General features: G+C 49.6%; 1 protein-coding gene across 5 annotated transcripts in view; it reads left to right on the forward strand.

Annotated features, from left to right (window-relative positions):
* The first annotated feature begins 5,591 nt into the window (after positions 1–5,591).
* The window catches only part of MLXIP (MLX interacting protein), a 61,426-nt gene continuing 53,227 nt past the window's right edge, over positions 5,592–13,790 (forward strand). For all 5 annotated transcript variants that reach the window (XR_004345443.1, XR_004345444.1, XM_032603095.1 and 2 more), the window contains exon 1: positions 5,592–6,110. Coding sequence is in view for 3 of the 5 variants with exons in the window: in XM_032603095.1 (XP_032458986.1) it covers positions 5,698–6,110 (413 nt within the window). In the remaining 2 variants the exon portion in view is untranslated. The remainder of the gene's footprint in view (positions 6,111–13,790) is intronic.

Genomic DNA, 13,790 nt, shown 5'->3' on the forward strand with positions numbered 1-13,790 from the left:
CAAACCTGCGTCCCCTGCATTGGGAGCACAGAGTCTTATCCACTGGACCACCAGGGAAGTCCCATGATTTTTTAAATGTTAGCAAATAAAAAACTTGTTTGGATATTAGTTTTTACTCTTGTAAAGGCATGTTCATCCCTTTCTTTTCCTCCAGAATCACCCACAAAGTACAAGAAACCCAGATACAGAAGCAGAAAATCCATAGTTAGTGAAACAAGGCAACATCTGGAGCCCCAAACCACCATATACAAAAGTGGACAGGAGAGTGGAGGAATGGAAATGAACTTTGCGAGGTGGAGGAAGACCAGACCCAAGTGCTGCAGAAGTAGATCTCAAAGAGAAGCAGGCCAGTCCTCGCCGAGAATCCCAGAAAGCCCCAGGACTGCAGAAAGCAAGGGACTGAAAATGGGGTTTGGGTGAAAGTCTGTATGTGAGATAGTCAGACCTCCACCCCCGAACCCTCTGCATCCTGTACACACCCCCATCTTGCACAGTCTCTGCTGACTGTCCCTCTCTCCCTTCTGCTGCAGACAGGAGGTTTAGCATCTGGAGAAATTAAATCAGAGAAGCTCCAGAATCAGAGACAGTAGACACAGAGGCGTGCAGGGAGTTGTTTTTTTTTTTTTTTTTTTTTTTTTGCGGTACTCGGGCCTCTCACTGTTGTGGCCTCTCCCATTGCGGAGCACAGGCTCCGGACGCGCAGGCTCAGCGGCCATGGCTCACGGGCCTAGCCGCTCTGCGGCATGTGGGATCTTCCCGGACCAGGGCACGAACCCGTGTCCCCTGCATCGGCAGGCGGACTCTCAACCAGGGAAGCCCTGCAGGGAGTTTTTTAATAAGCCATCTAACATGATTTAAATTTTTAAACGTTATTTTATTTTAAAAAATCTTTAAAAATCATAATTTTAAAAATTCAGTTTTAAGTTTTACTTTATTTTTTTGCTCTGAGCTGTTTCTTGTGTCCCATATCTTTCTCTTACTTGAATTTTTGTTTTGCTGGAGAACAACCTCCAGTAATTCTTTCAAACATGGACTACACATGAAATGGCGATTGAACCTGTATCCTCCAAGATTTATTGAGGTATAATTTACATAAGTAAACTTCACCCTTTTCAGGCATAAACTTCCATGGATTTTGAGAAACTTATACAGTCATGTAACCACCACCATAATCAAGAGCTATTTTCATCACCCCAAATAGTTCCCTTGTTCTTCTTTGTAGTTAGTTCCCACCCCTCCAGCTCCTGGCAGGCAATAATCTGGTTTCTGTTCCTATCATTTTGCCTTTTCGAGTTGTCATATAAATCAAGTCAAACAATATATGGCTTTTTAGGTCTGCTTTTGAGAGTCATCTAGAGTATTGCATTTATGGAAACGTTTGAAATCCAAAAGTATAGTCATCATCGGTCATCAGTGCTGTTCACCAGATATTTCTGACTGTCTGTTTTCTGGCCTTATGATGGGGTTGTACTTCCTGCCTCCCTTGTGCTTGGGTGGGGCCATGTGATTAGTTCTGGCTGGTGAGTTGCGAGTACTCATCACTTCTGGCTCAGACCATTTAATTGACCCCGTTGAGCTCTCTCTCGCTGTGCCACAGTGATGGGCAACAGAGTCTGGGAGTGACTCTGACCAGCAGAGCGCACTGCCACCCTGTGATGGACATGTAGCCAATAGACAGGTAGCTTAAATCAGAAGCACGCCTTAGTGGTTTTAAGCCTTTGAGATTTGGGTGTGGTTTTTTATTGGAGCACAATCAGCCTATGCTGACCCATACAGAAGGTTTGCTTTTTTAGCACTGGGAAATTTTCTTTTATTGCTGCTTTAATTATTTCCTTTCTCCAATTTTTCCTCTCATTTTTACTTCTTCCTTTCTGGAACTATCAGGCAGCTGCTGGAACTTTCGTTGGAAGAATCCTCCACGTCACGTAACTTCCCTTTGTCCTTTTGGCAGTTTTCTGGGAGAAATTCTCAGATTAATCTTTCAGTTTATGACTGTGTCTTCCAGACTTATTCATTTTGCTAGTCAACCTGGCATTTTTTAAAAATCATAATTTTGTATTCATCGTTTTCCAGGACCTCCATTTGCTTCTTTTTCATAATGGGTTGTTGCTTAATGTGTGCAGAATCTTCTACATTCTTTCTAGGGCTATTAACTATTATAAAGTTTTCTGTTTGTACTGTTAACTTTATCCTTTCACTTGTTAGTTCTCAGGTAGCTTTATTCCAGAGTGTTGGCTTTCCTTAATTGTTTGCTGACTTTTGCTGGTTTGTAATACTTTGTATGGGGGACTTTTTTTTTCCTGCACCGTGCAGCTCGCGAGATCTTGGTTCCCCAACCAGGGATTGAACCCGCCTCCTTGACAGTGAAAGTGCAGAGTCCTAACCGCTGGACCATCAGGGAATTCCCTGTATTTGGGAATTCTTATTTGCCTGTTTGCTGGTTTGATTACCATGGAGTGCTGCTTCTGATTTTGGGGGAGAAGATGGTTATCCTATGAGATTCTCTGTTCTTATGGTTTGTCGGGTGTGGAAGCTCTTTGTCCTTCATGGGAGTTGTTGGCTCCCCTGGGGCACTGCCCTGCGTGTCCCCCTGGGCACTTGCTGTTGCTGCCCACTACTCAGTGGGGGCAGGCAGTCATCTGCAAACTCTTCTATATTTTCCAGAAAACTGCCCTTGAGACCTCTTTCTAGCCACTGATTTGTGAGCCTGGAGCAACCTCCAGATCTCACTCTTGGTGGTCCTCTGCTTTTAACTGAATTTTTAACTGCTTTTCCTCAAGTCTTGCTTCTCTTCTAATACAATCTTTAGGAATTTATAGTGAGGATTAAACAAAGCATGTGTGTGCACGGAATATGGCCTATATGTTGCCAGTTTGCAACTTCAGCCTTAAGAGTTTATCTCCTCCCAGGAAATTGATATTTATTTATATATATATTTTAAAGTATTAATATATATCCTTGCGACTTCCCTGGTGATCCAGTGGTTAAGACTCCACGCTTCCACCGCAGGGGGCGCGGGTTCGATCCCTGGTCAGGGAATTAAGATCCCACATGCCGATCAGTGTGGCCTTAAAAAATTTTTTTAAAAATAAAAGTATGTATCCTTCCACATAGATGCCTTTTGTGTTAAGAAACCAAAGAGAAATAAAGAGTGCCCTGCAAAGAAAAAGGGTATACAAGTAATAATTGTCTCTTTTGGGAATTAGAAAATAGTCACCCCCCCCACCCCCAGAGATAACCAGTGTTAACATTATGGTGCACTTCTGACATACACACATAAATATATGAATTTTTAAAAACTGGGGACTTCCCTGGTGGTGCAGTGGCTAAGGCTCCGCACTCCCAATGCAGGGGGCCCAGGTTCGATCCCCGGTCAGGGAACTAGATCCCGCATGCACAACTAACGATCCCCTGTGCCACAACGAATATCCCACGTGCCGCAACTAAGACCTGGCTCAGCCAAATAAATAAATATTTTAAAAAAATTTATATCAAGCTACTGACAACTTTTTTTTTTTTTTTTGGCTGTGCTGTGTGGCTTGCAGGATCCTAGTTTCCCAACCAGGGATCCAACCCGTGCCCCCTGCGGTGGAAGTGCGGAGTCCTGACCACTGGACTGCCAGAGAATCCCCACGGCTAACTTTTTAAAAGTTCTTTTTCTACCCAACAACATATTATGGACATCTGTCCATGTCAATAAATATACATTTGCATAATTTAAAATGCAGTGTTTTGTTATATTGGGGACTATAATATATTCAATGAATTTCCTCTTGTTAGACATTATGTTGTTTCTAATGCCCACTCTTTACAAATGATGCTGTATTCACCATCCTTGTACCCACAGCCTTAGGATAAAATCATAGAGGTGGAATCGCTGTATCAAATGTGGCTGGGCATTTAAGCGTTTACCAAGGAGAAAAGTCTTCGAATAAAGGAAGGCAACTCAAAGGGTGGACTTTCAGACGTTTGCAGCCAGAGTTGGGAGCAGTGGTTTGGGCAAGTGGGGAGACCCTCAAACTCACACCAGCTGCCAGTCCATCTGGCCTATCCCTCCTTGGAGACATCCAGGGAAGGAGTTAGTGCAGCCACTTTGGTAAGAGACATTTGTCCCAACACACTCCCCTGTAGGAGGCCCTTGTCAGGAGGAAGGCGGGGGAGGGAGCTCAGCCTCCCCCCGAATCTGGAAGTGAAAGTGGCTTCAAAGCAGAGCACAGGAGCAGCAGCAGAGGACACCGGAGGCCCTGCTGAGACTGGAGTGGGAGCTCCTGCCCCAGGGACATCACTGGCCCTCTCGCTGCCCTGTCATCCCCTACCGTCCCTACGTGGCCCCCACCCCAGGCTGGCATTGAGCCCCTTGACAGCTTTCTATAAATGTCAACTCTTAGGTTGGACCATATGAAATTGCTGTTTCTGTAGTCAAAAGTGGTTGAGTATTGGCAATTTCTAGGTGCCTCTGGTCTGGCTGCTTCAGTCTCTTCAGTCTGGAGTCCATTTAATACTCAGTGCTCATTCTTTGCTAGGCACTGTGCTAAGTACTTTATAGTCATTTCTTAACTGTCACAACTTTCTGAAACATAGGAATCATTCCCCACTTGACAGAGAAGACAACTGTGGCTCAGAATTGCAATTGTTTAGGGGCTGGTTCGCCCTCCAAATTTAAGATCTTAGCAATAATGACAGTATTTTGAGTTTTAGTGGCTCTGTCACGTACTAGTTGTGATGCCCCGGGAAAGTGCCTTAAGTAAGGTTGACTAAAAAGGCAAGTTCCACCTTTGTGGAGGTGAGAAGCGTTAGTGATCTTTCTTTCTTAATTAATTTTTGGCTGCTCGTTGGGTCTTCGTTGCTGAGCGCGGGCTTTCTCTAGTTGCGGCAAGCAGCGGCTTTTCTTGCTGCAGAGCACAGGCTCTAGGCGCCCAGGCTTCAGTAGTTGTGGCACGTGGGCTCAGTAGTTGTGGCTCGCGGGCTTGGTTGCTCTGCGTCATACGATATCTTCCCAGACCAGGGCTCGAACCTGTGCCCCTGCATTGGCAGGCGGGTTCTAACCACTGCGCCACCAGGGAAGTCCAGTGAAGCTTGATTTCGCGTTAGAAAAACCCCTTTGGTATTCAGCGACTCAGTTTTATCAAAATGGGGACAAAACCCACAGCGCCCAGCAACATCTGTGAAGAGCCACAGTTCCGGGCCCTGCAGGGCCTGGGAGACGGAAGGAGCGCCACCCCCACCCACCACGTGGAGCGCCCGCCCGGCCTGCGGGGAGGCAGCAGAACGATTCCCCGGAGCGTGGGGCGGGATCGGCACGGCCCGCTCGGCCAACGCCTCTCCTAGGCCAAGACACTGGAGAGTGGCACTGCCCGGTTACCAAGTCCCGCAGCACCCCGGAGGGAAGGGGGTGGCGAGGGGCGGGGCCTGGAGGCGTGGCCTCCGCCTACCCCTGCCCCCCGTTTTTGTCCGCCCAGACATGGAAAGGTTCCCCTGCGCCTTTAAGAGGCCGAAGCGGGCGCCCGATTGGCTGAGACGCGCCGGTGACGTCACGCCGGGGCCGGCGCCGAGGCGGCCCTGACGGCCCGTGCCCTCCCCCTCCCGCCCCGCCGCGCGCTCGCGGACAGTCGGCGCGCGGGCCGGGCCGGCGCCCCGTCACGTTTCTTCGCCCGCGTCGCCCCGGGCTCCGGGGGATGCCCCCGGCCGGGCCCCCCCATGGCCGCCGACGTCTTCATGTGCTCCCCGCGCCGGCCCCGCAGCCGGGGCCGCGCGGTGCTGCTCAAGCCCCAGGTGCCCGAGGACGACGACGACTCGGACACGGATGAGCCGTCTCCGCCGCCCACCTCCGGCGCGGCCACCCCGGCCCGGGGCCACGCGAGCGCCGCGCCACTGCCGCCCAAGGCCGGGTCGGGCAGCGAAGAGCCTCCGCGCCGCCAGCAGATCATCCACAGCGGCCACTTCATGGTGTCGTCGCCGCACCGCGAGCACCCGCCCAAGAAGGGCTACGATTTCGACACGGTCAACAAGCAGACGTGCCAGACCTACAGCTTCGGCAAGACCAGCTCCTGCCACCTGTCCATCGACGCCTCGCTCACCAAGCTCTTCGAGTGCATGACCCTGGCCTACAGGTAGGACCCGGCCGGCCCCACCTCTCGAGCGGAGCTCCCTTTGACAAAACAAGAGTGGAGGGCTGGGCCGCCTGGGGATCTCTTAGCTTCAGGCATTCCCTCTGGGTCTTCCCTCTTCAGGAGGGTTTATGGGTCTGGGGTCCCTAGTGGAAGCGAGAGGGGCGGGGGTCCTGGCCTCTTCCCTGTCAGCAGGGCTTGGGTTCTTCCGGCTTCACGTTCCCCATGCAGGCCCTCACCTCCAATTCCGAGGCCACCGATTTCGGGTAAGAAAAAGGTGTAAATACAGGCTGTACCTTGTGTTACGCGACTTTATCCACCCTTCCCCCAAAAGCTTTGTGTGTTTCCAGCAATTGCCAGTAGTGGTTAGGACCACCTGTCCAGGGTGGCTTAAAGTCGCTGGTTCTAGTATTTAATGGTTGAGTCAAATTTCTGAGCCTGTTTCCTCCGTTATAAAGAGGGGATGACAGTAGTGTCTGCCTCCATTGGCTGCTGTGGGGATGGAACACCAGGTAAAGTGCTTATTCCAGAACCTGGCACATAATTAATTGCTCCAGAAGAGTGTGAGCTCCTTTTCTTATTGCCCCAGCAGAGGGAGGCTGGGTCCTCTCACATCCCCTTTATTGGGAAGCCCTCCCCCAACTTCGGAGGGGCCCTGGCTGCCTCCTAGGAAGACTTGGAGCCACAGCTCTTGGAGGTGCAGGCTGTCCTCCTGGCAAGTTGGAGGGTTCTTTGGCTGGCTCTGAAACGTTATATGGAGATGTCAGTGTTTAGGGCAGGCATCCCAGGCACCATCCTGACCTGTGGCTCCGGCTCTAGGCAGAGATCCCTTTTTTCTAAGTCACAGAAATGCGTGGTCCTCAAGGGTTAACGTGGCCTTCCACTCTCCCTTTCTCGGTGTGTTTGTTAGGTATTTGCTTCCGATCATTTCTGCCTCAGCAACAGAACTTCTGTGGACTAGCTGCAGTACAGAGCAGCCCAGCCCTGCCCAAAGCTCATGATAGGATCTCCGCAGAGTGGAGGTTACTGCAGTAGTAACTGGACTGGCTGGGGTTGTCTCAGGTCTAGTCTGCAGGCAGCGCAGGGAAAGTTTCCTTGGAGACTCCAGAAGCAGTGTAAAGAAGAGTAGGAACGTTACCCTCCCCCTCCCCCCTATTTTTGGAGAGTAGGGAACCCCAAATATATCCAAGGTACACATTTACCTGAAGTTGAAACACTAGATATACATGGCTCTGGGTGGCATTTTCCCCTCTGGAATAAATGATTAGTCAACTTGTTCCTTTGTTATGTTCCTGAAACGCACCCCACTCTTCCCGCCCCCATTTCCTCTCTTGAAGGCTTCCCTGATGGTTTGTTTGCCACATGGCTGCATTACATTACCCAGAGCTCTCCTCCAACCCCCCTTGCGTGGCACATTGGTTAGGCTCTGCTCTGATTCTCTGGTCTTGCCAGTTTGAGCTGGCACTGAGCCTGTGAAGATGTTCTGTTTTTTTTTAAAAAAAAAAAAAAACAACCAAACGGCATTGAGATTGCAGCCCTCTGCCCTTGTTTAGCCCTGCTTACCCAGTCTCAAATTTTGAGCACTTCATTGGAATCAAACACAACTAGATTGTAGCATATGCTACAGTGTGAGAGAGCCCTTTCAAACAAAATTGGAGGTGAAAGACAGGAATGTGCTTTATTAAGCGAACTTAATCCTCTTCTTTATTTTAATATAAACTTCTCCGCGTACAAAGAGAGAATGGTTGATTGCGTAGCAGGAGGCATGGGCTCGAAAGCACTCACCTAAGCTCTGCTAAAGGAAAAATAAACCAGTCTCCCCGCTTTGCCTTCCGTTTGGATAACCTAAAGGCTTATTATTAAATAACACCAAAGAATTTTAGTAATGGTATTTTTTTTTCACTTCTTTCAAAAATATTTTGGCAACTGTCCGTTGCTCATTTAACTTTCTTGGTTGCAAAATGCACCCTTAGTTTGGTTTGAGGCTTACCTGGTTCTTCAATACCGCCAGTCCCTTTGGCTCTCCTGCTTTGCTGTCATTCCCCATGTAGAGTCCTGCCACTGCAGGTCCCTGATATGTGTCCACCTAGTAATTTCTCATGAAGATGCTCTTTGTGTCTCCGTGTGGGGCTCGTTTGGATGGCCCCAGAGTTTCGTTGGCGGTGTGGAACCCGGGTACAGATTGACAGAGGAGTGACTCGAAACCAGTTGTCTGGGCTGTAGCCTCTGGCCCAGAAAGCAGCATGAGAACAGATGTGAGTTTCTGACCTCAGCTGTCCTGCACAACCACTAGCTGGCTTTCCGAGAAGGGGGGTTGAGATATGGGGGGCAGGGAGGAGAGAAGAGTCAACCCCAGAGGTGGCCTGACTTCCCTTTCAGTGCGGTGTGAGCCTTCACCACTGGTTTCCAGGTTTTCTGCTCCTGGGGCTGAGAGGAAGGCCAGCTGGGCCTCCTCTTCTGTCTGACTGTTTGTGGCCTAGGCTCTTTCTAACTTCAACTTCCTGTCTGTCCCCTGGCCTCTTCGTTCTAGCCGCCTAACTCTCCCTGGTACACTCTGTGCTTTTTCTTGGGTTTGGTTTCCTGTTAACTGCTGCCTCCCAGCTGTTTCCAGATGAGGCTCAACAGCTCTTTGGGGGAGGAACTAAGTGCAGGGGAAGTTGTGGTTGTTTTTTCCCCAGTCGTGTGAAGTGGCCTAGGGACTCTGAATATGATCTGTTCCTGAACATGCACTCCTGAAGGATCTTTGGCAAGACTGGCTTCGGGTGGGGGAATAGGGTCTTTGAGGAGTTGGGACTCGGTGTGAATGTGCCCCGTGGTCCACCTGGGCAAGTGACAGTGTGGATGGATTCCAGCTTCATGCAGCTGGCATCCCTGTCCTTCCCACACTGTGATGCTAAGAAGCCCTGTAGTGAAACAGCTTGCCTTGGTCCCACAGTGTGTGTTCAATTACTGGGACGTTTTGGGGGGGAAGAAGTCGCCTCTCCCCAAGGCAGAGCTTAGAAGTTCATGGCTTACCTTCTCTAAGGCTTCCTGTCTGCCACTGTAAAATGGGGAGGATAAAGCTCCGCTGCAGGGTGGAAGTGAGGATTAACTGAGATAATGTCTGTGGATGTGTCTAGTACCTGACAAATAAGAGGCAGGAGGAGGTTTAATGGGCTGAATCCATTCTGCGTCCTCATTCAGCTGACATTTATTAGGAGCCCAAGTTTCTCATCTGTAAACTGAGGGAAATAACGAATCTGACTGGGGTCTTTAGTGTGGCTTTCAAATGCCTGCCTGACAAATGCTAAATGGATGCATTCTTGGTTTGTCCATACTTTCTAAGGCCCCACAAAGGAGCTATGCACTCTAGAACATAGTTCATGGTCCTTGCCCTCTTAACACTGTGAGGAATGTCACACATGTCAGTCACCCACGTGGATTCTGAACACATCTAGTAGATAGCTTTTTGTGGTTGGTTTTGGTTTCGCTTCTCTCTCTCTCTCTTTTTTAAAATTTATGTTATTTTTGGCTGCGTTGGGTCTTCGTTGCTGCGCACAGGCTTTCTCTAGTTGCGGCCAGAGGGGCCCACTCTTCGTTGTGGTGCGCGGGCCTCTCGTTGCGGTGGCCTCTCCTGATGCGGAGCACGGGCTCTAGGCGCGCGGACTTCAGTAGTTGTGGCGCGCGGGCTTCAGTAGTTGTGGCTCGCGGGCTCTAGAGTGTTGGCTCAGCAGTTGTGGCCCACGGGCTCTAGAGAGCAGGCTCAGTAGTTGTGGCTCACGGGCCCAGTTATTCCGCGGCACGTGGGATCCTCCCGGACCAGGGCTCGAACCCATGTCCCTTGCAATGTCAGGTGGACTCCCAACCACTGTGCCACGAGGGAAGCCCATCGCTTCTCTTTTTACATAACTCTTTATTAGGGAGCCTTGGTGTGAATGTCTGGGGGGCGGGGGGAGAGATAGTTCTTTTATGTATTTAAAGATAAGCAGTAGCTTTCTGGACAGTGGATTTCTGCTCCAGTGGGTATTTGAGGAGACCTTTTAATATGGACCTGTAAGATAGCCTTGGGATATGAGTTTCTAGAATGTAACCTTGTATACGTATGTATAGTAACCCTCTGTTCCTGATCCCCAAGGATTAAAGGTTTAGAGCATCTCCTCCTTCAAGTTTTAAGTTTTCCATAGAGGAACTTTCTAATCCTAGGTGCGATAACTAGCTGTAAATGGGAACCATTTACACAAATGACTAAATTAGTTTTATTCTTCTGCAACCATGCTGAAGAGAAGCAGTTTCTCTTCTCTTGCGCTTTCTTTGGTCTTTAATCATAAGATGGTGTCCATTAAAGGGCCGCACTGAGACGGGAGTGCGGGCTGCAGAGATGAGAAAAGACCGTCTCTGTCCTCCAGGAACTCACAAACCTGGGGTGGGGGACAGATAGACAGTTGTAAAACAGTTAGCAAGGGCTATGATAAACAACGTGAACCAGGTCCAACGGCAGCACCAAGCAGGGTGCCGAAGGCCAGTGTGTGTGTGTGTGTGTGTTTGCATAATCGGGATTAGTGTGGACAGTTTCCCCTGACATTGGGCTTTCATACCTATCTCCCCTTCCCCGTGTTAACTGTCAAAAATCATGCAGGAAGCCCCAGAGTTCCTTTTGCCTATCTTCTCCTTGTTGGTAGTCCAGGACCAAATTTCCTTTTTCTGTAGAGGCTGAATGGCTGATTGCCTTCCTGATGGAAGGGCGAAGAAGGGTGATCAAATTGGGAAGAGCCCGGGGAAAGGGGTTGGAGGGGAGGGTGGAGGGAGTTCATCTGCTAGGGTGGGAGGAGGGAAGAAAATTCGCACCAGCTGAGCAACTACCGCCCTCCTGGAGTCTCTGCGTTGTCCTAAGTCACAATAACCCTCTCAGGCAGGTGATGATGGAATTCCTATTTTTAAAACTTACAAAAAAAATGGAAAGAAAACCTGAGCACAGAAGTTAATTTGCCCTGTTGCTGGGAGGTGAGGCAGCTTGTCCAAGGCGGTGTCTCTGGGAGCTGAAAAGGAGTTGAAAAGTCACCTCCCTCATCTGCTCACAGAAGCCTGCAGTTCTGTAAGAGAGGAGGTGAAAGTGCCAGTTCCTCTAGGAATGTAAGGCGGGAGAAACCAAGATGGGGAGAACAAATGCCCTTAGGCAGCTCCATGCCCTTCCTCCGCTGCCCTTCCCCACTGGTAAAATCCTGCCCTCCCTTCGAGACTGTGGCCCTGCCGTCTTTCTCGAAGGGAGTGAATGCCACAATCCTCTGCAAATCCACGACCTTGTTGGTTCTGTGTGGTATTCTTCCACAGACCTGACTTCCCAAGATTCCTGCTCTCTTCACCTTTGACTTTCCCACGGAGCCTAACAGTTGTCTGGCACGTACTGGGTGGCTAAGAACTATATATGGAATTGAAAAGGGAAACTCAGGGGCCTAAGCGGCCAACATCAGAAACTTGCCTCTGGTAAACCTTGTTTATCTTCAGCTCTGCAAAGACAAATACACCCTCTGTGGAACAGTGCTTTAGGGGTGTTGGTGTGGAATGGGACAACGAGGTGTTGTTTTGCTGGGTAGTGTTTGTGTTGTGACCCACACGGACTGGGGCTGTAGGCAGATGAGTGGCCCCTCAAGACGTCCACGTCCTAATCCCCGGGACCTGTGAATATGTTAGGTTACATGGCAAAGAGGAGCTAGGGTTGCTGATCAGCTGCCTTCAAAGTGGGGAGATTATTTTGGATTATGTGGGTGGGCCCAGTGTAATCAATCACAAGCGTCCTTAAAAGTAGACGAGGAAAGCAGAAGAGAACCAGAGAGGGAGCAGCGGGAGAAGGACTTGGCCTGATGTTGCTGACTTGGAAGATGGAGGAAGGGGCCGTGAGCTAAGGAATATGGGCAACCTTTAGAAGCTTGAAAAGGCAAGGAAACAGATTCTCCCCTGGAGTCCTCAGACAGGACCCAGCGCTGCTGACATCTTGATTTTAGCCCCAGAGACCCGTTTCAGACTTCAGACCTCCGGAACTGTAAGACAGTAAATTTGTGTTGTTCTAAGCCACTCATTTTGTGGTCATTTGTTACAGCAGCAATAGGAAACTAATACAGACTGGTCTCAAAAGTTTTTTGAGATGATGTTTTTAAGCACATAACACAAGTATAAAAGTCTTTTTTAAGGCTTCTTCCCCCACAGGAGAGCATAGCAGCCCACCCTGCAGTTATGTCAAGCTGTGCTGAGTGTATTAGGCACCACTTCAGGGGATCTAGTGATAGGAGGGCCCTCGATATAAAAGAAAGTCTGTAAAGTGGTCTTATCATGGTTCCCTAGCACAGTTTCTAGAGTAGGGTATTGTAGAAAGTTAATAGTACTTATCTTTAAGGATTCTTATATGGCTGATGAAAAATTCAGAGTGTGAGCTCCTGTTCCCCAGAATTGAGTTACTTCTTGGGTATAAAATGTGCAGTTCAGACAGCAAATATCTTAGGTATTTTCTATCTTTTTGGAATTCTGTCTGTGGTTAGAATTCCAGGCCACAGGTCTTGAGTTTTAGGCAGAGCCCTTTTGGCCACGTGGATCAGGGACCCTCTGGTGCTAGCGTGTGTGATGGGGGTTTAGTGCAGGGGTCAGGAAGGGTGCTCGTACTCCCGTGAGCCTCCAGGGTTACCAGGACTGCTGGGCTTCAGTGCACACTGGAGTTGGGTCCCAGGGCACTGTGGGCCCTCGGCAGGGGGAGCTTGCCCTTCCCTTACGGTTCACCCCCATCAAGTGACTCAGCTCCTCTCACAGGCTCTGCTTTTCTTTGGGATCTTCTGCTTCCAGCTGGCGCTCTCACCTGCTGTCCTGCTCTTCTCTGCTTCCAAGCTCTTGCTTCTGGGAGCTTCTGCGTCTGCCTGACTGGAGCTCGCCGGTGGCCTGTGTTTCGCACACAGACCTGCTTAAAGCTTCCCATTACTGTCAGTGCTCTTTGCCAATTGTCTAATTAAATTAGTCCATCGTCTCCAATTCAGCTACTTGAGAAGGAGACCAGCAGTGCCCTCCCTCTCTGAGCAGCACCTCAGGGACCCCAGAGCGTGAGTCGAGCCATGGCCTTTGGACAGGATGCCCTTTCCTTCCAGAAGTATTAATCAGGCCTCTCTTGTGTGCCAGGCACTGTTCTAGCCCTTCAGGGTACAGTAGTAAACAGGACCAATTAGTCATCTGCCTTCATGGCATTTATATTCTTTTTTTCCTTTCAGTTTTATTGAGATGTAGGTGACATACAGCCCTGTACACATTTATGGTGTACGGCACAATGACCTGACTTACAGGTATTGTAAAATCATGGAGTTTGTTGTCAGTTGGGGGATTCAGTGTGGAAATCAGGTTTATATCGTTACTACAATAAAGAACATAAAACACGCTGGGAGGTGGAAAGTGATGGGGCTGGGCAGGGTGGGGGACACCGTATCTCCGCGGGTTGGAGAAGTGTTCTGGTGACATTTCAGGTTGAACTGAAACCTGAGTGGCGAGTGGGAACCAGACGTGGGTAGTCATTCCAGGCGGTGGAAGAGCCCGAGGCAGAGGCCCAAGGTGGAATGAATTTGGCACATTCCGGGGCTAGGAAGAAGGCCAGCGTGGCTAGAACATTGAGGGCAGGGTGAGTGGTAGGAGAAGAGGAGGGAAGGGGCCTTGGTGGGTGGTGAGAGGTCAGGATAT

This window comes from Phocoena sinus, chromosome 14, assembly GCF_008692025.1.
Source record: "Phocoena sinus isolate mPhoSin1 chromosome 14, mPhoSin1.pri, whole genome shotgun sequence".
Classification (NCBI taxonomy): Eukaryota; Metazoa; Chordata; class Mammalia; order Artiodactyla; family Phocoenidae; genus Phocoena; species Phocoena sinus.